Raw genomic sequence first — 27,114 nt, 5'->3', positions numbered from 1 at the left:
AACAAACTCTGGCAGAGAACTTTCCCAGTGCTGAGAGCTGTTTCAAGTACTACCCACCCGCGACAGGCCCCTAGCAGTAGATACCACTGTCATTCCCATTGCACGGAGGGAAACACTAAGGGTCGAGGCCCAAGACCAGCGCAGGCCAGCAGTTACCCCGTGAGGCAGGGGGCTAGGTGGAGCCCCCTCTTTCCTCAGCTCCCTCTAAGGCAGGGGAGGACATCTGTCAAGTGGTTCCCTTATTATCAAGGTCACATTGGACTAGAAGCTGGATTTCCCAAGGCCTTATCCGGGTGGTGGGTGCAAGGGACGGGGAGGGGGCAGGAGACAATTTCTAATGGGAAAGGTGGGAAGGGCAAGGTCATGGGGCAGAGGAGTTCAGAAAGAAGAGGAAAAGGAGGCAAGAAAGAACACGGACGGGGAAGAGAAGAGAGCGAGCTGGCGCGAGCACGCACACTTCTTCCCAAGGTCGTGGCAGGCCCGAGGGCACCCAGGCCCGGGCGTGCGGTGCGGGCGTCGCCGCCGCGCGGTGGCCGCCCCTCTCCCTCTCTTCCTGCCCTGGCGGCACTGGCCGGGCCGCTCGCCGGCCACTCCGGCAGCCCGCCCTGCGCCTTGCGCCCGCGCTCCGGGGTCGCGCGTGTGCGGCGGGAGGCGCAGCCCGCGGCGGGGGCGCCACGCGGCGGGGCGCGGAGTGCGGGCTCCGCTCCCCACGCCCGCGCCGCGCGCCCTTCCGGAGGCTCCCGCCCGCGCCCCGCCGAGCTTCCGACGTCGGCGCCGGGCGCGCGGCGCGCCTCCGGGGCCCGCGCGCGCCGAGCGCTCTGCGGCGGGAGCGCGGCGTGGCACTTGGCAGACGCTCCCTGGCGGCGGGGGCGGCGGCCGCGGTCTGCGAGCCCGCGCCCCTCCCGCCGCGCCCGCCCCGCCCCCGCCGCCGCGCGGCCCGCTCCGAGCCGGCCGCCCGCGCGCCCCGTCCGGGATGCGGCGCCTGGACGCCTGAGCCCCTGGGCGCGAGCTGTGCGCGGGGGAGCCGCGGCGCGCGGCGGCCAGGATGGAGGGACCCGGCGGTAGCGACCCCGGCGGCGACGCGGCTGCGGACGGCGCGCAGCCCGACCCCCGGGCCCCCGGCGCCGCGGCGCCCGGCCCCGGCCCGTGCGCGGCCGCCCGCGAGTCCGAGCGCCAGCTGCGCCTCCGCCTCTGCGTCCTCAACGAGATCCTGGGCACCGAGAGGGACTACGTGGGCACCTTGCGCTTTCTGCAGTCGGTGAGTCGCCGGGCGCGGGCTCGGCTCGCTCCGGCCGCCGGCCCCGCCGCGGTCCCGCAACCTGTGGCCGCGGGCCCGCCCCGCCGCGCTGCCCTTTTGTCCCTGCCTCCCGGTCCCCGCCGTTCAGCCTTTGGAGTAGTTTTAAAATCAGTACATCCGCGGGGCAGGGGCTCAGGGACCGGCGCCGCCGCGTTTCGCCGGGGAACAACTTCGCCGCCCGGTGCACGGCGGCCGTGCGGTGGGACCGGTCGCCCATACCCTGGAGTCCAGCGTCCCCCCGCGCCGAAAAGAGTGGGGCGAAACCCGGAGGAAGGACCGGGACCCGCAAAGCCCCAGGGACGGCCCCCTGCACGCTTTTTGCTGGAGCTGGGGGAGCCGGTTCCTAACACAGGACTCCGAGTGGAAGCTCCTAACTGGCCTCCCCTCTCCAAGTTTGCAAAACCACATTGTAAAATAGCAGCTGAGCGCTCGGTGTGTGCCAGGACCTCACATATGTCTTTAGCAGGTTTAACCTTTGCCAGTGGCTCATGAAGTAGGGGCGACTCTTTACCCTATTTGCAAGATTTGGAGAGTGTAGCTCCAGAGATGTTGAATAACTTGCTGAGGATCACACAGCTGGTGAAGTGGAGATACTGAACTTCTAACCAGGGCTGTCCCAGCTAGGGCTTTAAACTCCTATTCTAGGCTGCACTTTTTGCCTCCTTTCTTTTTTCTTCTCGGTGGGGGTGGGGGGAGGAAGGGGCCACTTCCCTACAATCCTAGGAAGTGAGAAAAGTGGCCAGGGGTGGTGGGGGTGGGACGGGCAGAGCCTTGGATGGAAGTTAGAGACTCCAGAGGCTTTAATCTCCATGCCTCCTGCTGGGTCCTCATTCACTCCCGTCTCTGCTCTAGGAAGTCTTAATCCTGGTTCAGGGAGGGCCCCTGTGGGGGTGGTGGCTTTTCAGAGACCCCAGAGCCAGGCTCTGCAGCTCCCAGCCTCTGTGGTGAAGAGGGACCTTCCCTGGAGCTTGGGTGCTGTGGAAGCTGTGTGAGACCCCAGTTCCCACTCAGGGAAGAGGGAGCCCTGTGCCCTTCTCCCCGTGAAAGGCCCCATGAGTGGGGGAGGGGTTCGTGCACAGACTGCAAGCCCTTGGGCCAAAGACCCTTCTAGAAAGGACTGTAAGAATAAGGCAAGTTGGCTGTCTTTCCCATCTCTTCCTCTCACTGTTCTCCTTCTCTCTCTCTCTCTCTCCCTCTCTCCCGCGCGCACACGCACACGCACACGCATGCACGCGCCTGCACACTTGAATCTCTGCATTTGAAGGTGGCAGTTTCTGAATTAAAGATGTAGACAGCATTGGCATCTCTAAGCGATGTCAGATTCCAGGGAACTCCTCACTTCTTCCTCTGAGCCACTCCCTGCTCCTCAGTCTGGAAGAGAAACAGAAACGTACACCAATTTTTATATTAATGGGAAAGAAAATATACTGCTCCCTCCCACGCCCTTGCCCGAGATGGCGTTTCAGAGCAGATGTGGATTGTGTGGCGTTAACTGTGGTTTTAAATCATCCACGTGTAGAGTCCCAGGAAGCTGGAATAATGGAAATTGATTGGAGTCAACATTCTTATGAAAGAATCGGGGAAGAAAGGATCACTTGTGCATCAGGTCGGGGACGCTTCTGAGCACCTCCCGTATTCTTGTGCTGTGTCCGTTCAGTCCTGGACCCACTGTGCAGTCTTTTCTGCCTCATTTTCCCCACCTGTAAACAAGGGAGGCGAATCCCGCCTTCTTCGCTGCCTGTCCTTCGTGTGTCCCCAGGCTGGTGCCAGGTGCAGACTGATTGTGTAACCTGAGCAGCCGGTCCTTGCTCGGGGCCTGGGGGAGCCCTCTCCTTTGCCCTTTGGGAAGGGCCCCTGGTGGCCCAGGGCCTTTCAGTCCGGGAACCTGGGGCCTAGTGCTGCAGGCGCCGCTGGTTACCAGGGCTCTCCTGGCGGCCAGGCTGGCAGCCTGCATGTTGTGCTGGTCTCTTGTGTCCCCTCTCTCCCCAGCCTTTACCCTTGCTAAGGGGTCCCTCTGCCTCCTGGCATGGAAGGCTGTGGGCAGTCCCTGCCTGCTTCCATTTCCATGTGGCAGTGGTAGGCCTTACAGGACCACCCTGGCTTCCTTGTGTGCCCCGGGGCAAGAAGCCTCCACTGAGCACCAGGGGAGATGCAGGGAAACCAGGTCCAGACTCGCCCTTCAGGAGAGCACCATCTAACCCAGGGTGACAAAATAGGTGCTTAAAAATTCTAAGTCTGCCCGCTGTGGTGGCACACGCCTGTAGTCTAGCAACTTGGGAGGCTGAGGCAGGAGGATCACAGTTTGAGCCCAGCCTCAATAACTTAGTGAGGCTGTGTCTCAAAATAAAAAATAAAAAGGCTGGGGATATAGCTTGGTAGCAGAGTGCCTCTGGGGTCAATCTCCAGGACTGAAAGAAGCAAAAATAAACAACAACAACAACAACAAAACAACAAAAACCAAGTCCAAGGCTGGACTCTGCGGAGGCAGGCTGCTTCGATGGAGTCCTTGGACTTGTAACCTTGGGCGAACTGGCATCTTTTTGAGTCTTACTTTCCTTATCTGTACAATCGGGGTGATGATAGGTCCCATGTTACAGTTTTTTAAGAGGATAAGGAAGTTACGTGAGTGTAAAGCCCGTAGGGCAGGGCCTGCAGGCTGAGAGTCGTATTAGTTATTACTGTTACACGATAATTAAACAAGTAGCACGGATCAGCGTCCAGAGAGCAGGGTGGTCAGGGAGGGCTGCCTGGAGGAAGTGGGGTCTGAGCACTGAGGAGGACGGGCTTGAAGCGAGTTTTCTTCTGACCTTCTAACTTGGGCCCCAGGAAGCGGCCGTCTTATTGGTTCCGGGCCTGGGGCTCTGTGGTTCCTCCCCAGTCTTGCTGCTTCCCCCATTCCTTCCGGTGCTGGACTGCACCCCTCCTGTTGCCCAGGGTGTGCTGTTTTGGGGTTTGAGTGTCCTGGGGACTAAGGACAGCCCTCTCACGGAGACGCAGGATCTGGCTTGGGTATACCCCAAAGGGTAACAGTGCCTGGGGACTTGACTCAGGACCTTGGGTTCCACCTTCTGAAGCCTGTCTGCGTGGGATGCTCCCCGTGTGCTGGTGGGAGGGCCAGCAGGATGGTGACAGCCGGGTGGAGTGTTCTTCACATTAAGTACTGCCCGTGTCAGCTCACTTAATCTTGTCCGTTGACAGATGAGGAAACCGAGGCAGGTGAGCCCAAGCGGCTGCCCCGGGTCCCCTCGAGAGTTGCTGGGATTCCACCCTGCTGCCCTATCCCAGGACCTGCGTCCCTAACTGGTTCTATAAAATAAGGGCCGGGCTCATGGTGCGAGAGTTGTCAGGGGGGCAGAACTGGGACTGGAGCCCAGTCTGTGTGACCCTCACCTCCTCCTGGCCTGCTCCTGTCACTTCCCCTCTGTGATGCCTGTTCTCTGTCCACAGAGTGGGCACAACTGTGGAGCGTGTCTGGCCGCCTGTATGCTCCGCACCCCGGGTCGGTTCATGGCGTGAGTTGGGTGTGGGGCCCTGGAGCCAGGCTGCTGGTGTGCAAACCCTGGCTTCCCCCACTCCGACCTTAGGCGACTCTGGGCAGATGGCTCACCTGCAGCAGGCCTCAGTGTCCCGTCTGTGCTGCAGGTGCCTTGGCATCACACTGCATGAATGGGCCTGGAGTGGAAGTTCCCAGGACAGTGCCAAGCATGTTGGGGTACTTGGAGTGTCAGGGTGGCTTTCTTGGGGATGTCCAGCAACAGGGGCCAGACGAAGACTCTGGGGCTCGAGGACTTCCGCTTAGGAGGAGACCAAGTGGGTCTGGGCCCTGCCTCTGGGGATCTGCCTGGCAGGGGAAGGCTCAGGGGCAGGTGCTCCAGGGTCCCATGATGGGCGTGCCAGCTGGGCAGGGACAGGAAGAGGGCAGGCATGGGTGGGGGTCTGTCTGCAGCCTCCTGAAGGGCGCCCCTTGGCTCAGGACAGAGATCTGTCACTCCCAGGCACCCAGAGGGAACCTGCTGGCTGGGCTCTGAGGACAGAGGCTGTGAGCAGGAAGCCCGGAGTGCGCTGTGGTTCCGCTTTTTGAGGAAGGAGGCCAGCATCTGTCTTCTCGCTGGAGCATTGCTGGCCAAACAAGAAGCTGTGGTTTTGTGTTGTCACTTTTTTTTGTTCTTCAAGAACATTCTGCTCTCCTAGTCTCACGCTAGGGGGAAATAGGGGTCAGGAGCCGAATGGGGGTACATCTTTGATTCCAAAGTCACCGAGACAGAATGATGCACCTAGTGACTCGGGGAACTTCTACGTGGTGCTGTTTGGAAAAGGAGCATACCAGGAAGAGTGTGTTAACAGATCCGCTTTTGGAAAATAAACCATAATCATAATCACGACATGTGTAAGGTTGCAAGAGCCTGCAGAGGTTGGACTGATGTGCACCTCATGGAGAAAGACCAGCAGGAAGAGAAAAAAGGAAAAAAGTGTTCTAAGAAATTTCACTTAGAGTAAAATTTAACTTTCTTTAATTTTTGTAGCACCCTTTTCATATAAAATTGTGCATATGTGTGTGAATTTATTTAAAAAAACAAATGTTATTTTTGGCATGGCTATTAGATCAATACAGCTATAGTAATAATAATTTGCTAGCATTCGCAAGCCCTGTGTAAAGTATCTTCCATGGATTAACTCGAAAGTCACAGACGTTTTTGTGCTTCCCATTTTATAATTGAAACAAAGACACGGAGAGGCCAGGTCACATTCCCAAGATCACACAGCCTGCTGGAACTGGCATTTGAACCCGGGTGGTCTGGCTGCACAGCTGACACTCTTCTCTACCGCTCTGAACTGCTCCGACTTGAGGCTGGGTTCCTGAGAAAAATTGCTGCCCTCGAGAGACGGCCCGGCTGCCCGAGGGGCAAGAATTAAGCTGAGGTCCAAATGAGCTCAGCTTTGGGATGCCAGGGAGCCTGGGCCAGGAAGTCACGGAAGCGTTTTGGTGAAAACAACCAAATGCCAGCGGGTTGGAGGGCCGGGTTTTGTGTGTGGCAGCAGAGCTGGGTCGAGTCGCCCACAGGCTGCAGGCGTCTCTGGGCATGCAGGTATTTCGGGGCCTCAGTGGGCAGATGTGGGCCTCCTCCTGGGGCAGTGGACACGCAGCCCCTGCATTTGAATGAGCCGGTGTCCAGGAGCACACTGAGGCCCTTCACCATGGTCCCGGGAACTGTTTAGCTGTCACTTTAGGAAGAGATGGATGGGGTTGGTGTTCCTGGCTTGTGAGACCTCAGGGCAGCCCTTCCCAGAGAGTGTCCTCTGTCAGGCCAGTGGGCTGAGGACCTGCGGGCTCGGCCTCCCTGGAGGAGGAGCCCACATCCTCTCTGCCAGCCGCCCAGCCTGGCCTCCCCCTCTCCTCCCCGTCCCCTCCCCCTCCCTTCCCCCTTCCCTCTCGCTCCCCTCCCCAGAGGTCCTGTGAGTTAAGTCTTTGAGGCGGGGCAGGCCTGGCTGCAGGAGCACCCAGCCCCTCTGAGTTTTGTGATTTCCTTTTCCCAGCAGATAATACCCTCTGGCCGGAATCCTGGCAGGAGAGGGTGACAGGCTGGGCTGGCCCAGCGTGTGTGTCTCTCAGCCTGTTCCCCAGGCGCTGGGTCAGAGCTGATTCTTGCCCCAGAGTTCAGGAAGCACAGAGCTTATGCACAAACTGATGGGTCACTGGGGTTGATATCCTCGTCCTGCAGGTGAGGCACGCTGTGGCCTGCAGAGCGGAGGGGGCCCTGGCCTGGGCTGAGGGCCCTGGCTCTGTCGCTTGTCAGTGGTTCTGTCCAGGGCCCTGGGCAGTCCTCCTCTGGGGACTCATGTCTTAGCCAGGATCCAGGTCCCCCTTAAAGAGGGTCCGGGGTGCGGATGGGGCAAGTCCTGTGGCTGCCCCAGTCCTCAGCATGTGGGCGTCCTGTGCTTGGCAGGACGTCGAGCAGCACCCCTGGTCCCCACACACTGGACACCAGAGCAGCCTCCTGGTGGGATATCAAAACTGTCTGCAGACGTGGCCAGGTGTCCGGGGTGGTACAGGGTGGCTCCCAGCTGAGGGCTGTGCTAAATCCTTCCCCTGCCTGCTCTGCTCTCAGACCCCTTGTGTAGCAGGCAGTGTGCACGTGTGCGCTCAGGTCAGCAGACCCGTGGTGCGGCTGGCTCCGTGGATCATGGTTCACACAGGAGACTCCAGAGTACAGCACCTGAGTTCAGGTCCCTGCTCGGTCCCTCTGTGACCTTGGGCCCCACTGTCGCCCTGGCCTCCCCATCAGACTGTAGCCCCCCAAGCTGTCTCCAGGTAGCGAGCACAGTAATCCCTGGGTCACACTGGTGTCCCTGAGCTCTGAGCCAGGGCTGGGGCTCTGGGGCTACCCTGTCCTCCACAAGGAAGCCCAGGAGGCAGGGAGTCCCCAGCCTTGCAGGCCTGTGTGTATCTGTTTTGTAAATATTTTTAGTTGTAGGTGGACACAATACCCTTATTTAATTTTATTTATTTTTTTATGTGGTGCTGAGGATCAAACCCAGTGCCTCGCACGTGCTAGGCGAGCATCTGCTCTGAGCCCCAGCCCAGCCCAGGCTGTGTGGATTTTGATGCTTATTTATTTAGGTGCTGGGGATTGAACCCCGGAGCACTCTAACTGATCTACGTTCCCCGCTCCTCTTTTGATTTTTAATTTTGAGACAGGGTCTCCCTGAGCTGCTGAGCATCTTGCTGAGTTGCTGAGGCTGGCCTTGAACTTTCCATTTTCCTCTCAGAGTTGCTGGAGCCACAGGCCCCTGTGTGCGGCCCAGTTTGTTTTTATTTTCCCAGCTCCTTCAGGAGCAGAAGGGGGCCTGCCCGCGGCTCTCCTGCCTTGCGGTCGCACACTGGCTCTGTTTACTGCTGGGTTCCTTCCCCGGGCGGGACTGACAGCCGATCCCTTGATCCCGGGCCAGGGGAGGCGTGACTATTTCAGGCTGGCATGACTGGGGCCACTCATGGCTGGTGGAAGCAGGTGGCCTCAGCCACCAGGGCTTAGGGTCCTGTGCTTTTTCCTGCTGGGGAGCAGGGGGCAGTTTCCGTGAGAAGCTTCTGCCAGGAGGGCAAGGCTGCAGCCGGTGTGGCAGTGGGCACTACTGGAGAAGCTCACTCCGTGAGCGCACAGTAGGCAGCTGGCCTGTGCCATGCACAGTGTTGGGTCCTGGGATGCAGCTGGAACGAGATGGACGAGGGCCCTGTCCCGGGGGACTCTCGGCAGCATCAGAAGATGGCCTGAACTTGGCCACAGCTGTCAGAAGGGTGACGCTGGCCGGCCCCCTGTGTCCAGGTGCTCTGCAGAGTGCGCTGTGGGGTCTTCTCCCTGGCCCCTGGCAGTGGCCGATGTCATTGTTGTGCCCTCTTTGCAGTTGGGGACACCAAGGCCCAGGGTGGTTGGGTAGTTTGTCAAGCCCATGCCGCAAGGGGTGGGACACCAGGAAGGAAATACATTGAGGACATGTCGGTGACAAGGGTGGGGACATACTTCAGGTGGGTTGGTCGACAGAGGCCTCCTTGGGAGGTGGTGTCTAAGTTGAGTCCCAAGGAGGAGCTGGCGGTAGAAAGGGGGAGAAGGGTGTCCCAGGCAGAGGGACGTCTGTGAGGTACTGGCCTGGACTGCACTTGGCTGGTGGGAGGAGGGATGGGAGGCCAGGGTGGTGGAGAGGACGTCAGGGTGAAGAGATGGTGCTGCTGGCAGGGTGGACCACAGGGGCCTGGCGCCCCTGAGCAGCTGGCTTCCTTTCTGTGGGGTGCCGGGCCACTGGAAGTTCCTCAGCAGGGCTCTGGCCTGGTCCACTCAGGAGCCTGGAAACCAGGACTCCCCAGTCTCAGCAGCCAGCCCTGCCTCAGGCATGGACACCCATCCAGGAGGGAGCAGCCTCAGTGCCCTGCCGGCCCCCAGCCTGCTGTGCGACCTGGAGCTGGCTCTGGCCCGCCTGTGTCTCAGCCTCCCCACATATCGTGTTGTACTGTGTCGCCAGGTGATTGGGGCAGGGTCCCTGCAGGAGGCCACACCCAGCGTTTGGGCCGTTTGCGGGCAGGGTGTGAACCAGATGTGGGGAAGCTGCCCTTGGTGTGAGATGGCCCCTGCTTCCTGTGAAATGGCTTTCCTGGCGGAGCGCTGTTTGTTGGCCTGGGACCCCCTCCTCCCAGCTGCCACCGCAGCACCTGCCCTGTGGTGCTGGCACGCAGGCCCCTGCGGGAGGGGCGGGCTGTGCAGACCCACCCACAGGCGGGAGAGCATGGGCAGGGGTGAGGCTGGGCGCCCAGGGCTGCCCAGCGCTTCCTCTGCTGTCCCGCGCCCCGTGTCCGATCGGTTAGAACCCGAGTCAGGCCCACCTCATCCACGGGAGCAAAGCCTGGAGGGGCCTGGAAGGGCCTGGATGGGCCTGGGCATCTCCTGCGTGGCCTCTGCCTGTGACTTTCTTGTTACCCTTTCTTTCTTACTGAGAGATGATGCGCACGGTCACAGCGTGGCAGTCACTGTGCTGGCTCCCGGTACCCCTGCCCTTGCCCAGGAGCACGCCATGTGCGTGCCCGCAGGGGCCTTCTGCCCACTCTGGCATGCTCCCCCGAGCCAGGCCCACTCCTTCACTGGCTGTGGGCTTGTGGCTGAGCCGCGGGCTCTGGACCGGGTCCTGGGACACCCACTGCACCGCCTCCCCGCCTCAGTCTCCTGTCCTGAGCTGCTTCCCAGCGGCTGACGTGGGGTGTCCCGTGTTTTTTCTGCGTTCTCTCTCTCAGCTCCGCAAGGATGGGGACTGTTAACTGCTCCATTCACTTTGTCTCTGGCATCAAGAACGATGCCTGGCACATAGTAGGTGCTCATGAAATGTTTGTCGAATGGCAAGACCGCTTCCCTGTATACATGCTTGTGCTTTATTACATAATACGACTGTTTTGAATCATGTAACTGGAGATGTTTTTGTGCAGACTTTTGGGGACCTGGGACTAGGGTAAGATAGTCTGGTGTTCTCTAACGTAACCAGGTTGGTGTGGGTTGAGGGAATTTGGTGCGGGAGAATTTTCTGCAGTGTGGCTTGGTGCTCAGGTGCTCAGGGTCTGGGCCAGTCTGTCACAGTCAGGGTTTGATGCTTACTTCTGTCCTCAGCAGCTGTGTAACCTGGGCAGGGAGCTGCCCCTCTCTGGGCCTTGGTTTCCTCATCTGTGAAGTGGGTTGGGCTTGGCTCAGTGCCCGGCTCGAGGTCAGGCTCCGTGCTGGGCAGCAGGCTTGTGTTCAGGTTACTGTAGATTCTGTGTCTCCTGCCTTTTTGCACAGGGGTGGTTCCAGTGTGTCATCTGCTCCTTTGAACTAAGTGACTGAGCTCGCCTAGACAGGGGCCTCTGCACCCCAGCTGGGGGCAGTGGGCGCGGGCTCTGGGGCACCACCCAGGGCCACAGCTGCTGCTCCCTGCCCACCTGCCAGCAGCTGCCACACGCCTGGCCTCATCTCAGGGCCACTGTACTGGTGAGCAGCCCTGCCCCGCAGCGTGGGCCACTTGTCTGAGATGATGGAGATGGCACCTTAGGGCCCCTGCTGCCCACATGGTGGCTCATATCAGCACGTGTGCTTCCTGGAGGTGCCTGTGGGTCAGTCTGGACAGGTAGCTGGTGCCCTCTGGCCACCTGGGCAGCAGGCCAGGTGGGGACCACCTGTGCTGTCATCTGGGGCTGGGGTGCGCTGCTGTAGGTCACGTGCGTGGTCAGAGGACCTAGTCCCCTTTCTTGTTGGCTGGTGATCATTGTCACCCTGGAGTTGCCCTCAGAGTGTTATGGGGCCCTCACGCAGCATGGCCACTTCTTCATAGCTAGCAGGTAAATCCCTGGCTTCTAATCTCTTTTCAGCAAGTGCCACCTCCTACCCTGGCCTTTCTCCCTCCCCGTTATTATCGTTTCTTTCATTTTTGGTACTGGGAATTGAGTCTAGGCCTTGTTTATGCTTGCTAAGCACGCTAGCCCTGAGCTACATCTCTGGGCCTCCCACCAATTATTTTTTAAAGGTGTCACCTGATTAAGTCAGGCCCACCCAGAGTCAACTGGTTTGAGACCTTGATTACATCTGCACCCACCCTTCGGCTGTTATGTACCATGATCTGTCAGTTATATATCAGAAGCTGAGCGCCCTCAGCTCTCCTTCACAGTCCTGCTGATATGAGGGACAGGGAGCCCACAGGGCATGTAGGTAGGAGGCAGGGGCCTTGGGGGCATCTCAGGGTCTGCCGGGGTTAGTTTGTAATGGACTCAGGACTGCTGGATTCTGAGCTGTGCTCTGACCGGATTTGGTTATTTCCCCTCTGAAGGCCCCGCCCCCGCGGGGGGGTGGAGGGAGCTGGGTTCATTCTGAGCGAGGTGAGGTGGGGTGCGTGGTGGGTGCAGCTTCCTCTCTGGCGGGACAGGCCTCTCTAACACGGTCCACGGGCCCCCAGCTTCTCTTGGGATGGTTTGCCGATTGGCTCGGTGTCCCCTCCACCGGGGTTTGGGCTTAGCCTGCGCGGGCAGGTGCCCCGTGGTGTCTGCTCCGACCCCAGGCATGGGGTGTGGAGTGAGGAAGCCGTTCCTGTTCCTGTGGACCAATTCCCAAATGTCGGGACTCTTCCAGGGGCTGTCCTGGGAAGTGATTTCCAGTCTAATTCTGTTGTGTGCACAGAGTAGGCCCCGCCCGTTTGCCGTTTGTGGAAGAGGACGGAGATTCGGTCCCTGAGCCAGGGTGTGCTGGCCCCTTGGCCGACTGTCCCCAAGGACTTGAGAAGGGCTGCCTTCTGCTGTCGGGTGGCGTGTTCTAGGGTGTCGTCCAGGTGGCGGCTGGAGTGGTCAGTCTTTAGTGTGCTGCCCACCTCTTCTGCAGTCGCTGGGGAGGGCCATGGGCTCTCCAGCTGTGGCCCTATGTGTGGGTGTCCTGCTCCGGTTCTGTCCGGTTTTAGCCTGCACATTGTAGGGTCGTGTTTGACGTTCTCCGTGGGGGCAGTGGTAGGGCAGGTGCTCAGCACGCCTGAGGTCCTGGGTTCCCCCGCACCCCAGAACTGTCGTGTGGTACGCCTTTGTGTTACGCCCCCAGTGGGTCAACCCTCTGTCACTGTGAACCCCTCCTCCCCATGGCATGTGCACCCCTCCCCGGGGTGCGCCCCTCCCCCGTGGTGCACCTTATCCTTTTGTTGGTACTGGGGATTGAACCTGGGGTGCTTAACCACTGAGCCACACCCCCTGCCCTTTTTGGTATTTTATTTAGAGACAGGGTCTCCCTGAGTTGCTTAGGCCCTGGCTAAGTTGCTGAGGCTGGCTTTGAACTCGAGATCCTCCTGCCTCAGCCTCCGGTCCCCTCTGGTGTGGCTGTGGCTGTGTGTCTTCTTTGGCTTGTTGCCCGCCTCCCCGTCTGTGTCTCAAGCACATCTTTCGCAGGGACCTGGCCTTGGTTCCTGCTTGTTAGCCCCCGGCAGTCGCTGCCTTCTAATAAGACGTCCAGCTCGCTCCTCTCGGCCGTTCCCGGCGGGTCGGGCTTGGATCCGTCGTGCTGGCTCTCGTGGGGACAGCACTCACGGGGGTCCCCTGCTCTCCCCTCCACACTCTGCTGGAGGCTCGGGAGAGTATGGTGTGCTGGAACTCGGGCTCCTGCCAGGAGGCCTTGCGTCCTCTGGCCTTTCTCCCCAGGCCAGCCGTGCCACCCGGTGCCCACTCTGCCCAGCCCGCCAGGTTCTCTCTGCTCTTGACCTGTGGGCCTGTTGTACGTGCCACGTCAGGCAGTCTGTGTGGTCCCGGGCGCTGGTGGGCAGCCAGCCAGGCTGTCGAGGGGCGGTTCTAAGACGATTCCCGTCATCATACACACAGTGGAGCTGAGTGTCACCAGCAGGTCCCCCGTCTCCCAGCTCTGGAAGCCAGTGGTGGGACGGGGCCATCGATGTGCTTACCTGCCCCCCGGCCAGCACTTCCTACACACCAGGGCCTGGACGCAGCCCAGTGCGCTGGGTCACAGGTGACGTGATGCAGCTTTCAAAGTCAGTTTCAAGAAAGCGTCAGTTGCCTCCTCCTTCCCTTCCCGTCCTCCTCCCTCCCGCACAGGAACCTGATCATTCTGTTTGATCCACGGAGAGTAATTGCAGGCAGGAAGCCCTGGGCCCTGGGCGTGCCCCTTGGGCGTGGCAGCTGAGGAGTGTCAGGTCCCACGTCACACGCCATGGTTAGGTGCCGGTCTCCCCAGGTGCCCGTCAGGTCCCTTTCCTCCCCATCCCACCCCATTCCCCGACCTGGCGCGGTGTTTAGTGCCCCCCACCCCGTGGTGATTGGTTTATCCCGGTGCTGGGGAGGGACCCAGGGTCACGCCGGCTGGGCAAGCGCTGTACCCCTGAGCCCCCACTTTGGTGATTTTGATGGTTCTTGGTGAAATTTGTGAAGGTGGGGCTCTGCTCGTGCTGGTCTGGATGCCCCCACTCGCCAGCTCTGTGTCCTGTGCAGCTGACTCTGGGGCCTCAGTTTCCTCAGCTGTGAAGTGGGCCTTCTGTCCCTGCCTCTCTGGTTTCTTTTCCTCTGCACACTTTGCTGAGCACCTACTGTGTGCCTGGTTTAGATGCCAGACTGCAGCAGTGTGCAGGGCAGACGGACTGGGGCCCTGGAGCTGAGAGGACGGGTGCTGGGCCGGGCTGGCTGCTTGGGGCCCCTGTACACACTGGACCAGGCTCCTCGGTGTCCCCCTCTCCCCTGCACTGTGGTCACCTGGTCAGATTGCCCTGCTTGCTAGGATCACATCTGGCCTTGCTTGTCCCTGGTGTGCCCTGGGTGTCCCTGCTGAGCGGTTCATCACATGCCCTTAGTGGCTTCATGGCAAACGTGGGCCTGGGCCCCCCGTCCAGCTCAGCTGGCGGCACTTCTGGCTGTGGTCAGTGGCACATTGCTCGGCCTCTTCCCCTGTCAGAGGTGGAGGCTGCCTCCGAGGTTGATGGGGGTTGGACAGAGGGTCCCTGCAGGCTCCGGAGGCAGCGCCTGGCACAGGTTGGCTGCCATCGTGCCGCTTGCGCCAGTGCAGGGCTGTTTTATGTGACATCCTCCCGATCCTAGCTGGCACAAGCATCAGACTGACAAAATCGCGTTCGTTAGCCACCCGCTCTCGTTAGCACCCGGCATCAAGGTGCTTCCAGGTGTGCAGGGGTCAGCCACGTGTGTCTCCTGTCAGGTGTCACTGTCTCCTTCATTGACTCAGTGACAGAGGCTGGAGAAGCTGGACTTGGGACCTTGTGGTTTCTGTCCAAGCCAGTTGTTGGCACAAGAACCCTGAGCTGGGGGGCCAGGAGGGGAGCCCTCACCCCGTGTGCCTCTCATGCTGCAGCCAGGGAAACCGAGGCACAGGACTGTTGGGAGGCGGGCCCCGGGCTGCCGAGGGTGTCCGTGCTGAGGTGTGGTTTCCCGATTCCTGCCTCAGAGTCTGTGTTATCCCCACAGCCGAGACTCCTCGAGGGCTGAGAGGGAGGTCAGGCTGCATCCACATGAGCTGGAGGCACCTGCCACCCAGGCTTCCTGTCTCTGGGGAATGTCGCTGTCAGATTCCTTGGTTTCAGTGGCCGTGTGCGTGCATGTGTGCGTGTGTGCGCTCAGGCGCAGGGGGCACGGCCTCAGCGTGCCACAGTCTCCGCCCCTCCCTCACGTGTCCCCAACATGGGGGTGGGGGCAACGCTGGTCGCCCTCACCACTGTACTCGTCCTGAGGGTCGTGATTCTTAACTGTGGTTAAGAGGGCAAAGACGTGTTTCTTCTGAACACCGAGAGCAGGACCAAGTGGCTCCTGTGCTTTAGGAAAGGCTGGAAGAGAAGAGCGCCCCGGGCCCCGGGACCCAGGCCCCTTCCACGGCGGCCTCTGCAGCCAGCCGGGCTCCCGGCCTTGGAGGTGAGGCCTCAGCTGTGGGTGGTCCTGCCTTAGGGGCGCTTCTGTTGCCTCAGCTTCCACTTCCTGTGGCCTGTGGCCTGTGGCCATGGCTCCCTCTTCTTTTCTGCAACTTCAGCTGCCACATGGGACGTTCCCAGTCCGTCTGTCCTACTTCCTGCTCTCTCTCTGTGGTGCAAGACGCTGGCGCAGACCCCGAGGGGAAGCAGTGGCTCCCCGTGGTGCGCCAGCCCCTGGATGCTCTCTGGGGCCTCCTCTTGGATGGCAGGACTTGGCTCCTGCTGTCCGCCTGGTGTCCTCCAGCTCCTGCGTAGCAAGAGCTGGCCGGCGGTCGGGATTCTCATCCCTTTGAGCCAGAGGGGGCCTGCGTGGCTGCTGTTGAAGGGCCGGCTCTTGTCCCAGGGTGATGGGCCGCCTCGGGCCACCTGCCATCCTGACCCAGCCCCCAAGGCTCTGGCCTGCCTGTGCCGCTGGCCCTGGGGGCCTTCCCGCTGGGCGTGGGTTCAGAAGAGGGGCGGGCGCACAGGCGGCAGTGTGTCACCTGCTTCCCCCGGCTCAGGTCATGGGGGCCCTCCCCCCGGCTCCTGGCCCTCCCACCTCTGACCTTCAGAGCCTTGCTGGGTCCTGCCTGTCTGAGGTGTCACGCCCAGCGTGGAACTTTCCAAGCCACGGGGCGCCCAGGAACTTGTGGGGACGTGTTCTTATGTTGTCTGTTTTATAGACGAAGAGATAGTAGGTCAGAAAGCTCCGGCCACCTGCCCAGAGGCACACCGTGCCCTTCTCTCTCACTAGATTCCCCTGAGTGTTTTCTCTGAGTCCACAGAGTCTGAGCTGAATCCAGGCTGTGTGCCTGCTGGGTATGTTGCCTCAGGGAAGTCTCTGCGTGGGGAGGTGGGAGAGCATCCCAGGCACAGAGAATAGCAACTGCAAAGGCCCTGAGACAGGGACATGTTTCAGGAAGAGCACAGAAGCCGGGATGACTGGAGCCCAGAGAGCCGGGGGACTGAGGCAGGAGGCAAAGTCTGGGAGGTTCCATGGGGCCAGCAGCCCGTGGGGAACATCCTGGACGGGGCACTGGGGGCTTCATTACCTGCATGGGAAGGGAGGGTGGCTGGGGCCTGGAGTGTTCTGCAGGGGCTTGGAGGTCAGTCGAGGCCAGGCGCGGTGGTGCAGCCTGTCCTCCCAGCTGCTTGGGAGGCTGAGGCAGGAGGATTGGGAGTTCAAAGCCAACCTCAGCAACAGCAAGGCCCTAAGCAACTCAGTGAGTCCCTGTGTCTAAATAAAATACAACAGGGCTGGGATGTGGCTCGGCAGTTGAGTGCCCCTGAGTTCAACCCCTGGTACCAGTAAATAAACAAATGGAGCCAGTTAAGTGCCTCTGCCTCGATTCCCCAGGTGAGTCGCTAGCCGTGTGGCTGGGATGCACCAGCCTAGGTCCCTCGTCTGTAGGCTGGTGGTGAGGGTCTCTTGAGGGTCGTGGGGCTCAGTTTAAGAGGGGCAAAGGTGAAGCACTCCCCAAGGGCGCACGGGGGCGAGCGTTCAGGAGGGGAGTGTGGCAGGAGCTGGGGACCAGCGGGCCGCTCCCGCCTGCCCCAGTGCCCACTGGGGAGGCCAGCATGCCCTCTCCCCGAGCTGCCTTCTCCTCACACACAGGCTTTGATGGACAGACCTAGAATGCTCTGCAGCAGGGCCCCTCCTGGTGACCCAGGCGTCTTCATTAAGCCTGGTGTGGAATGTGCTTCGGAGGTGAGGATGTGGGTGGGCTCCTGAGGCCAGGAGGTGCCCACTGCTGCCCAGGACCTGAGGGTGGGCAGCTGCTCCCCAGCCCTCTGTCCTCATTGGATCCAGACTGCTCATGACTTGGTGGTGTTTTGTGTGCGAGCTGTCTGTGCTGTGCCAGTCGCCGAGCAGGTCAGCCTGTGGGGGGAGGTGTATTTGGTTCGTGGTTGCTACGGTTTCGGTCCACGGTTGGCCCGGTGGACCTGTGGGGCAGCAGGCGCCTGTGGTAGAGCAGGCCTGTCACCTTGCGGGCAGCAGGAAGCTGGGGAAGGGTGAGGAGGGACTGGGGTGCCCAGCTCCCCTCAAGGCCATGCCCAGGGACCTCGCTTCCTCCCAGGCCCTGCCTTGGCGTCCCCCCGCCCCCTGGCCGTCCACAGCCGGGGCATTCCAGGTCCGACCTGAGCAGCGTGCAGGCGTGTGGCAGGACCCCAGGGTCCCCACCAGGGTGCTGGTGGCCTGGGGCTGAAGTGGGGGGTGCAGCGAAGGTGGGGGCTTCACCCTGGTGCTTTTGCGCTTGGCTGTGTAGTCGTGGTCGACGCTGTCTTCTGGATCTCCGTGGACCCCGTGATGGCGCGGGACAGGCGCGCCTTCTCCCCGTGCAGCCTGGCCTTCCTGTGGCGCTCTGGGCTTGGGCTGGCGCTGGGCCCCAGCAGGGCGGGCCTCTGAGCTGCGTCGCTGGGTCAGAGGTGTGGCGGGTCCTCTGCCGTGGCCCGGGCTCCCTGTTGCCCTCTCCTTGGTGTCTCTCCCTCCAGCCCTTTGCTCCAGGCTCAGCCCTGCCGGGGCCGGAGGGCACTATCCCCTGGCCAGGCCTCTCTCCAGACCCCAGCGGGGCTCCGCTGACGCCACCTGAGCGAGGGCTCGCGTGAGCGCGCTCAGCGTCTGGGACCCTGCATCCCCTCAGGCCCTGCACCCTCGCCACCTCCCGAGGCCTTTGGATGAGGCCTTTGCCCTCACGGAGCCATGGTGGACGTTCTGGTGAGCACGGGACAGGGGCTCTCAGATGAGGGCAGCTGTGGCCCCAGGAGACACGCAGCAACATCTGGGGACGGTTTGGGTTGTCGGCTGGGGAGCCTCGTGAACCCCAGTCCTGTGCTTGGTGGCTGTGCTGACCACTGGCTCCCAGCCAGCCTGTGTCACCTGGCAGCCACCACATGACACTTGCCAGGCACTGCATCTGCCAGCCAGCAAATGTCACCTGCCAGGCACTGTGACACTGTGACGCCTCCCCAGTCCATATCAGCATCCAGGGCGGGTGCAGGAGACTCTGCCCTGCTGGTGACAGGTGTCCCCACAGAGGACCTGTGGCACCTGCAGCTCTGGCTGGCTCTGCAGTGCTGGGCCTCAGCCGCTCAGTGTCACCTTGCGCCTTTGAGCCTGTTTCTCACCTGGTGTGGACCGTGCCCAACGGGGAGCTGTGTCCTCAGCAGGCCGTTCCCAAGGGGCTGGTGTCCATGGCGCATCAGCTGCCCCAGCACCCGGAGGCAGGCTGGTGGGCATGGGGCCGTCGGCAGAAACAATCCTGTCCTCCGCGCCCTTTGTCACGTCGTCCCCGTGGTGGGCTCACCCTGTTCAGTCATGTCAGCACTGTCCCCCCGACCTCTGCCTGACTTTTAGGTGCCCGTCTAGCTGACTGGCCTCGTGCCCTGGTCATCCCATGGGCCTGGCTTCGTCTCCCCCGCTTGCCCCTCGTGGCCTCTGCCTCACGCAAGGCTCCTGTGGCTGCCCAGCCACTTTCCACCGCCCTGCCTGTCCTGCTCCAGCCCATCAGGGGTCCTGGGCAGCCTGGACCAGTGTCCAGAGTCTGGCCGCTCCCCACCTCCCTTGCCTCTGCCCCACTGTGTCCCGCAGGGACACTGCAGTCCCAGGTCCCCGTCTCCACGCTGGTCCAGCACTGGCTCTGTGCCACCAAGTCAGTGTCCTCGCTGCTCAGAGCCCTCTGTCCACTCAGAGCACTGCCGAGGCCCGGGGGCCCTGGGGTGCTGGTCTTCCACGCTCCAGGCCCATGTCCAGGTGTGCCCTGGCCTCACCCCAGGTCCTGCAGACACCTGGCCTCAGTGCCACTGCCGGGCCTTCCCTCTGCCGCCTGTGGCGCTCACGGCTCTGGCCTGCCCTCCTCAGTTGAGCTGGACCTGAGGACAGGGACTTCTTGGCCTCTTCTGTGCCCTGCTGTGTCCCCACAGCCAGAGCAGCCCCGGTGCAGACGTGTGGCATGAAGGCCCGTCCCTCGTCGGCCTTGTCTCCTGGGACTGCATCACACCCCAGGCCGCCTTCAGGGACACAGATGGATCAGGCAGGGGTGTGCGTCCTCGAAGAGCCCAGGCCAGGGGGAGGGGGACATACACGTCATGACACTGCGGCGGCCACTGCTCAGCTTCAGTGGGGTCGGTGTGTTTGTTTACACACACAAACCCCAGTCCAGAAGGCTGAAGCAAAAAAAGCCAGGAAGAAGGAAAGGCAGGCAAGGTTATGGGCTTACTGGACTCTGGCGCAGCACCTTCAGGTGTGGCTGGATTCAGCTGCTCCTTGCCTGGCTCACGTGCCATCCCTGAAGCAAGCGTTGCTTGTGGGTGTGGGATGGGGAGCTCTGATTGGCCAGGCCAGGTCATGTGCCCATCACTGCAAATGGGCAAGGGCCAGCTCCTTCATGACCTCATGTACCAGGAAGGGGACTTGGGGCTTGGCTGTAGGAGGCCAGCTCTCTGGAAGTGCAGAGGGGTTTGCTGACCGTGTCGAAGCCATTTCAGCATGTGCGGCCCTGTGAGTGGCAGGTGGTTGGGGCAGGCGGCCCTGCCTGTCTCATGCTCCTTCGCCCCTTGCCCCATATCTTACCACCCTCTGGCTCTAGCCGTGTCCCCTTTCTTGCACCACAAGGGGCTCCAGATGGTGCCGCTCTCCGGGCGTCTGCCGCGAAAATCTGTCGGGTTCGGATCCTGTTCTCCTCCCCCACCTGCATATGCTGCTCTGGGGTTCCTGGATCTCGGTTCCACTGAGGGAGGGAGGGCGCGTGTCCCTGGACGATGCCTGCTCTGCTGGGCCTGCGTGGCCGGGAGGCTTGCCCCGGCCTTTGGGTCCAGGCTGCCCTGAGCCAGCTGCACTTGCACCCCTGCTTATGCTGACGCCCCGTTTTACTCTCCACGTGACCCCCTGGGGACTAGCTGAATGCAGATTCTGAGCCAGCTGTGTGGGCTGGGTCCTGAGGCTCCGCATTTGAACAGCCCCAGGAGGTGGGGTGGGACTCGGTGGCTGACCCAGCTCAGAAGCCCTGCTCAGCGCGCCTGGCCCCTCCCCAGCCGTGCTGAGTTCCCACAACCCCCAGAACTGCCCCTTGCAGAGTCCCTGTCACAGAGGGAGTGGACGAACTTTAAGCTCTGGGGATCTTGGTGTCTGCTGTCCCACACTGTCATCAAGTGCTGATTAAGCTCCTACTGTGTGCTGGTGGAAAAACTCAGTACAAACTGACAAACTCCCTGCTCCCTTGGACCTGGCATTTGGGTGAGGGGAGATGAAAAAAGGACAATTAAGAATTGTCCTGCAGGTGACACAGGTGCGAGTAGAGAGGCAGGAGGAACTACCCTGAGCAGAGAGCAGCCTATGCAAAGGCCCTGGGGCACAGACAGGCTTGGCCTGCGTCAGGATCAGCAAGGAGGCAGGTGTGGCCGAGGAGGATGAGCAGTACTGGGGGCCAACTTGCAGAGGCCCTGGGGGCCAGGGTGAGGGGCGGGGCCTCTTTCCTCAGAGCAGGGAGAGCCCAGCGGGGTTTTAGTTCAGGGAGTTCTTTAAGAACTGGTTCTTTAAGAGGTCGCCCCTGACTTCCCTGGGGTGGGTGGGGGGACAGAAGAGGAGAGACCAGGAGGAGGTCATGGCACTCATGCAGGTGAGGACCGGGTGGCCTGATTCAGGCCTGCTGGGAGGAGAGGGAAGGCCAGACTGGGATGCGGCTGGCAGCTTCCGCAGAGGGGAGGCTGTGCCTTACTGCTCCCTCCCTGAAGGCCTGGCCTTGGCCTCCTGGCAGGGCTGGGCTGTCCTCATGACCTGACCATGGGTGGGCAGGGGTCAGACAGGCGCTGTGGTCGCATCTCAGATGCTGAGCCTGCTGCTGGGCCTGGCCTCCCGGGCTAGACCTTCATCAGCGGGGACTGCCGATCGCAGGGGTGTTCCTGGTGCGGCGTCCATGCTCCGTGACCGGCTGTGCTGCCCTGGTCACCGCGCCTGCACCCCCGCCTGCTTCCAGTGGGTGTTTGCTTGGTAGCAGCCAGACCACGGCCTGAGCCCTTCGCCTGTGTGCTGCTGGGGACGCTCTCTGAACTCTAGGAGGGACGCCGTCTTCCTGTCCCTGTGTTACAGTTGAGGAAAGTGAGGCCCAGGGAACACAGGGACTCCCAGGAGGCTCACCCAGCTGGCAGACGGCGGGTTTCAAGCCGACGAAGCCTCAGAAGCCCTGTGACGACTTGCACCACCGCTGTCGGGCTGCGTGTCCTGGGCGTGGAAGGCGTGGCCCCGCTAAGGCCCACGTGGGCCCGTCGAGGGCCGTGGGACGTGGACAGCAGACGCGTTCCTTGGTGCTGAGCCACGTGGGTCTGTTCTGCAGCCCCGTCAGCTCCTCATCCGAGGACTGTCCCCCTAGGTGCTGTCTGTGTGCTCGTCAAGGGTGGCCTGGCAAAGAGAGGGCCTCGCTATCCCTGCGCTGCGTCCCAGGACAGCCCGCATGGCTGGGTGACGGGACTGTGGGTCGCCGGCAGGGAAGCCCTGCTCTGTGCTCGCCGGCTGTGTGGAGCAGGTGACGTCTCCTCTCGGGGCCTCAGTCTCTCGGCCTGTGAAACGGGAGGGACGTGGTGGCGCCTACGGGCTCATGCCGAGGTTGAGGTCAGACCACCAACACAAAGGGCCTGGCGAAGTGGGTGGGCTCAGGTCGTTGGGGCCCAGGCCCTGGAGAGCCCAGCCTTGGTGCTCCCCTCCGTGCCCGGCCAGCCCCCGCGTCAGGCCGGCTCCGTCTCCACCACATCAAAGCCTACCGAGGCCCCTTTATGGTGGGTTGCTGCCCTGGCGCAGAGGCAGATTAGAGGGAGGTGCTATCGGCGGCCACAGGTGCGGGGGGGGGGGGTGGCCCTGATAAGCAGGACCCTCACTCCAGCAGCGGCCCTGCACACAGGCGGAGCAGAGCCCAAGTCCTCCCTCGCTGGCCCTGTTGGGAGTGGACAGAAGCCCACTGGCCAGCGGGCGCCTCTCCGCACCCCATTTCCTCCTCTGAATGGGGCTGGAGAAGCCTCAGCCGTGGGGTGTGTGGGAAGCCAGGTCCTCTGCTCCTGGGTTGTGCTAATAACAAAATGCCCGGGACAAAACCGGGTTCCAGATGGTGGCATCTGAGCCAGCGAGCACTTCGGCCACATGCTGCCTCCAGGGTAGTGCACTGCGCAAGCTCCTGGGGCTTGTGGGAGCTGCTCTTCACGCCTGGGTGCTGCAGACGGGGTGCTTGGTGGCTGTGGGTTCCGAGTGGGTGTTGCAGAAGTCTTTCCTGGTCCTGCGTGTGTCCTTGTGGTGGGGAGCATCTCGCCCCGTGACTCGAGAGGGTCCCTGTGCAGTGAGCCCCTGAACCCTGTGCCCAGGGAGGCCTGAGAAGTACATGGAAGAAGAGACCCAGGCACCAAGAAATGGCAGCTGCTGATGTTTAAAATCCAGTGTTCCTTATTTGTGTGTGAAGAGTTAAGTCGGGATCCTGCACAGGGTTGATGGGATTCTAATTTAGTCCCAGTAGGAAGGTCAGGCCCCCAGTTCCATTTAACCTAGTTTGGTTAGATCTTCATAAATGGGAGATCAGTTTTATTGAGCAGCTGCTACGTGCCAAAGCCCTTGAGGTCTCTGCTGCTCCCCAGGCGTGCTCTGACTGTGGGGCATCCTCATGGGATCCCGCCCCAGCCCACAGGTCCGCGGTGTCAGTAGAGGATGAGACAAGATCTCCAGCAACACAGGCATGCTGGCTTGGGTGTGTGGAGGCTGGGAGCTGGGGGGACTTGGCAGCATCTGTGAGCAGCAGGGAGATGGCCATGCAGCGTGGAGGGAGGGGAGGATGGAGGGCCAGGAATGGGCAGGTGAAGGTGCACAGCATGGACCTCCTCTAGGGCAGCAGGTTGCCCTGTGCGGTTCTGGCAGGACCTCGGGGAAGCCAGGGGTACAGGTGAGAAGGCTGACTGTGGGGCCCTGGGCTGGGGGAGGCTACTTCAGTGTCCAGCACAGAGTGTCCAGCACAGAGGAGGAGGCAAGTGAGGCTGGAGTCAGAGCCAGACCAGCCTTGAACTGGCAGGGGAGGTGGTGGCGGGCTCTTCCGTGGAGGGGACGCTGGATCTGGACCAAAGTAACCTGGGAGGCTTTCTGGAGGAGGCAGAGACCTTCACTGCAGATGCCACAGACCTGGGGACCTGGAGACAGGAGCCCCAGGAGCAAGGGCAGAGGGGGGTGCTTGAGGAGGGCAGGGCGCTGCCCACGTGACCTCTTCCCAGCCCTTCAGGGTCCGCAGGTGAGCTCAGGAGTTGTCTCTGGGTGTAGCTGAAGAAGAGAGTAAGGGTCAGAGACTTCGGCCATGCGCTGCAGCGGGGGCAAGGGGCAGCTCGGGGAGGGTCGTGGGGTCCAGGCCGAGGAACCTCCAGGCTCAGCGTTGGCTCTGGGTTTCCCCACAGTGAGGTGTGAGGGGAGTGGGCTGTGGCCCAGAAGGTCAGGGCAGAGGCCACCGTCGTAGCCTGGTGCCCTGTGCCAGGGCCAGTACCGCTTGGTAGCCAGCCGAGCTTTCTGGGTGAGAACAGTCTGCGGGGAGGTGGAGGCGCAGGGCGGAGTTCCTTTCTCCCTGGGGAGGATCATCGAGGAGCAGCGGGCACAGGGCAGGGGACAGAGGCAGCGCTGTGGGCCTCCTCTTTGGGGGTGGGGAAGGGGGTGTGAGCCGGGTCAGCTGTACGGGCCACTTAATACCCATGAACTTGCAATTAAATGCGGAAGTGGGAGACAAGAGGGTGGTCAAAGGGGACATTGTTCCCAGCTCTGGCGAGGAGGCGGAGAGCCTGGGGAAGGGCCAGCCTCCAACATGAATGAGCCTCAGTGTCCTGGGGGCCGGGGAGCAGGGCCGCCTTGGGCCCTTTGTCCCACTCTGCTGGCCGCATCCACAAAGGCCAGCTTGATTCCCATGTGGCTTCTTCCTGGGGAGACCTGGGGGTCCGCACCAAGCTTGGCCTGCTCCCAGGGCCCGAGCTCCCTCTGGAACGGGGGGTGGAATTTGGGGAATCTCTGGAAATGCTCCCCATTTCCATTCCTTTAGGTTTATCTCGTGTGCCAAACATACAGCGTTAAGCACACGATTGGATGAACTTATAACGTGGCGTATCTGTGTAGCTGTCACTCAGCCCGGATGGGAAATGTTGTCAGCACCTGGAGGGTGTACCCCCTAGACAGTGTCCCCCGAAGGAACCACTCATTCTGATTTCTGTCATTGAAGATTAGTTTCGCCTGTTGTTGGGACTTTATGTAAATTGAATCATATAACACATGATCTTTTGTGTCTTTTGAATTAATTAAAAATATTATAACTATATAAGTAACTAAATATATGTGTCCATATATAAATCATGTATTATACACATTTTACATACCACATATATAACATCTGCATGTTTTATATGCCATATATTATGTCACATATGTAACTGTATGCATACACAGACTTGATATTTGTGCTTGAGTGTAGTGTTTATGTTGTGCTTGTGCAAAATGTGCAGTCTTCCCGTGGTTCAAATTAAAAAGTGTACAGTAATGCCAGGCATGGTAACTCATGCCTGTAATCCCCGCGACTTGGGGAGGCTGAGGCAGGAGGATTGCAATTGGAGGTTAGCCTCAGCAACTTAGTGAGACTCTGTCTCAAAATAGGAGTAAAAAAGGATTGAGGGTACAGCTCAGTGGTGAGGTGCCCCAGGGTTCAATCTCTAGCATAAAGAAAAGTCTAACACAGAGTGAAAAGTCAGCCTCTGTCTTCCCTCCCCAGAGGCAGCACACGCGCGCGCGCGCACACACACACACACACACACACACATTTTTGTGCTTCACTTTGTCCCCTCATGGCGCTTGTTCTGTGGTGGTACACAGGGTTGCCCCATGTGGAAATGCCAGCTGCGTAGAATTCCCCTGGGTGGAGTTGTGTGCTTTTTAACCAATCCCCAGTTGATGGACATGGAGGTTGTGCCTGTCCTAGCCATTATAAGTGATGGTGTGACAGACAAGCCACCTCGTGCCTGTAGGTCATGCCTTTCTAGGAGTGGGATTTCGGGGGCCAGGGGTATGGGTGTCATGTCCCCTCATCCTTGGTTGTGTGAAGGGGAGGCGTTGCTGAGTAGCTATTCCTGGTTGTCGCAGCCCCATCTGCTCTTGTCACTAGTGTGGTGTGCAGTCTTCCAGATCTTTCTCTGGGTGCTCATGTCGCTGCACAGGGATGTGGCTGCTTTTGAGGCCGTGCGTGTGCGTTAACCAAGCCCCGAGCTGAGGCCACGGAGTAGGTGTCCAGCTGTGGCTCCCCAGCTGGCTCCGGCTCCGGCTCTGGCCCCGGGGTGTGACCTGAGGCCTCAGCGCTCCGCTGTGGCTTCGCTTCGTTGTGTCTGGGTGGCGATCTCGCCCTGTTTTCCGCTCCGGCCCGTTCCTTCTTGCTTGGCCTGCGCTGCAGGGGCTTGCCCTGGGCTGTTCTCGCTGTCCTCTGCTGTGGCTGCTTGCCCTTGCCTTTCCTCCTCCGCCAGGGTTCCTTGACCTCGCACTGTGGACATTTGGGGCTGGGGGATTCGTGTGGGGTTGTCGTGCCTTGCAGGACGTGTAGCAGCACCCCAGTTCTGCTCCCGCCAAGCCCCCCCCCCATCTTGACAACTGAGCACGTCTCCAGACGATGCCCTCTGGCGACGGTCGCTGGTCTGTGCTGGCCAGTGCTGCGGGGCACAGGCTTCTCTGAGCTGCTCTGAGCACATCCCAGGGCTACTGTGTTCTTGCTCCACAGGTTCTTGTTCCATGAGGCTGAGGGAGGGTGAGTCAGTTGCTTGAGGTCACACAGCAGAGATGTAGAGCCAGGATCGCAGCCCACGCCTGTCATTTTTGGGCACTCACCAAGTGCCAGGCCTGGGTGTAGGCTGAGCCGCAGGGGATGGGACCCCCTGCGGTGGAGGGAGAGATGGCAAGTCTGCCATCGAGAGCGCACAGGACGAGAGCGCACAGGACACCTCAGCTGGGGGTCGTTGGGGTCAGTAACAGTGCCACTGACCTCCACCATGTCCACAGTGGTTGCTGACTCAGGAGGGTTTGGAAAGGAGTTCCATGTGGTTGGCTCATGAAATCCCCCAGGCCCCGGGGTCCTGCTGATGTTACCCTGGGATTGCGGGTGGGGAAACCGAGGCCTGGACTGTTGCGCCTTTGCCAGCAAGTGGCGGAGCTGGGTGGAGACCCTGGGCTGGGGGGCTTTTGTCCCCTCTGCAGTGCTGCCCAGGCCCCCTCGTGCCTGCACCCTGTGGCCCCAGCTCTGCTTAGGGCCCTGAGCCGCTCGCGGCAGGAGAAGTGCTGAGACCGTGGGACTGCTAGGCAGAGCTGTTCACCTGGAGTCGCGTCCACTACTTAAACAAATCGGGCTTCTAGGCGTCTTTTGACTTGTCTTTCTGGTAATTCATTTTCACTGCGTTTTACAAACGCTTCGGTCTGAAACGGACTGGAAGTCACAGGGAGAACGGCCTTCCCTGACAGCTGGGGAGCCCGCCCTGGGAGCGCTCCAGCGCCAGCCGCCTCTCTACTGGTCACTGACTCTGGGTTCCCCCAGGCGGGCTCCATGCCCTGGGGAGCTGGGACACGCTGAGGACTCGGGCCCAGGAGGGTCTGGAGACTCCTGCGCCCCTGCTACTGGACAGGGAGCCAGCTGGGCCCTGACTGCAGACCTCCCTCCAGCAGCCTGGAGCCCGCTCAGTCGTCCTGGGAGAAGCTGGACTCTCCTAGGGACCACGGGTGGCTGGGGCCCCACTTGGGGACCCTGTTCCAGGCCTCTCTCTGCCCCTCTCTTTGTCTCCGTGGCCATGGCAACCTGGCGGGACGCTTGGCACTTCCGGGCCCAGCCCCTGGCCTGACCAGCGGCTTCCTTCTCTGTCCT

The 27,114-nt window shown here is 61.1% G+C and overlaps 1 protein-coding gene across 1 annotated transcript in view; it reads left to right on the top strand.

The window, feature by feature from the left end:
* The first annotated feature begins 923 nt into the window (after window positions 1-923).
* Window positions 924-27,114, top strand: part of PREX1 (phosphatidylinositol-3,4,5-trisphosphate dependent Rac exchange factor 1) — a 145,399-nt gene continuing 119,208 nt past the window's right edge. The window contains exon 1 of the mRNA XM_079128603.1: window positions 924-1,258. Within this exon, the coding sequence (XP_078984729.1) occupies window positions 1,046-1,258 (213 nt within the window). The 5' untranslated portion in view covers window positions 924-1,045. The remainder of the gene's footprint in view (window positions 1,259-27,114) is intronic.

This window comes from Sciurus vulgaris, assembly GCF_902686455.1.
Source record: "Sciurus vulgaris genome assembly, chromosome: 2".
NCBI lineage: Eukaryota > Metazoa > Chordata > Mammalia > Rodentia > Sciuridae > Sciurus > Sciurus vulgaris.
Note: the sequence above shows the minus strand (reverse complement) of the source record. Positions and strands in the feature narration are given on the sequence as shown.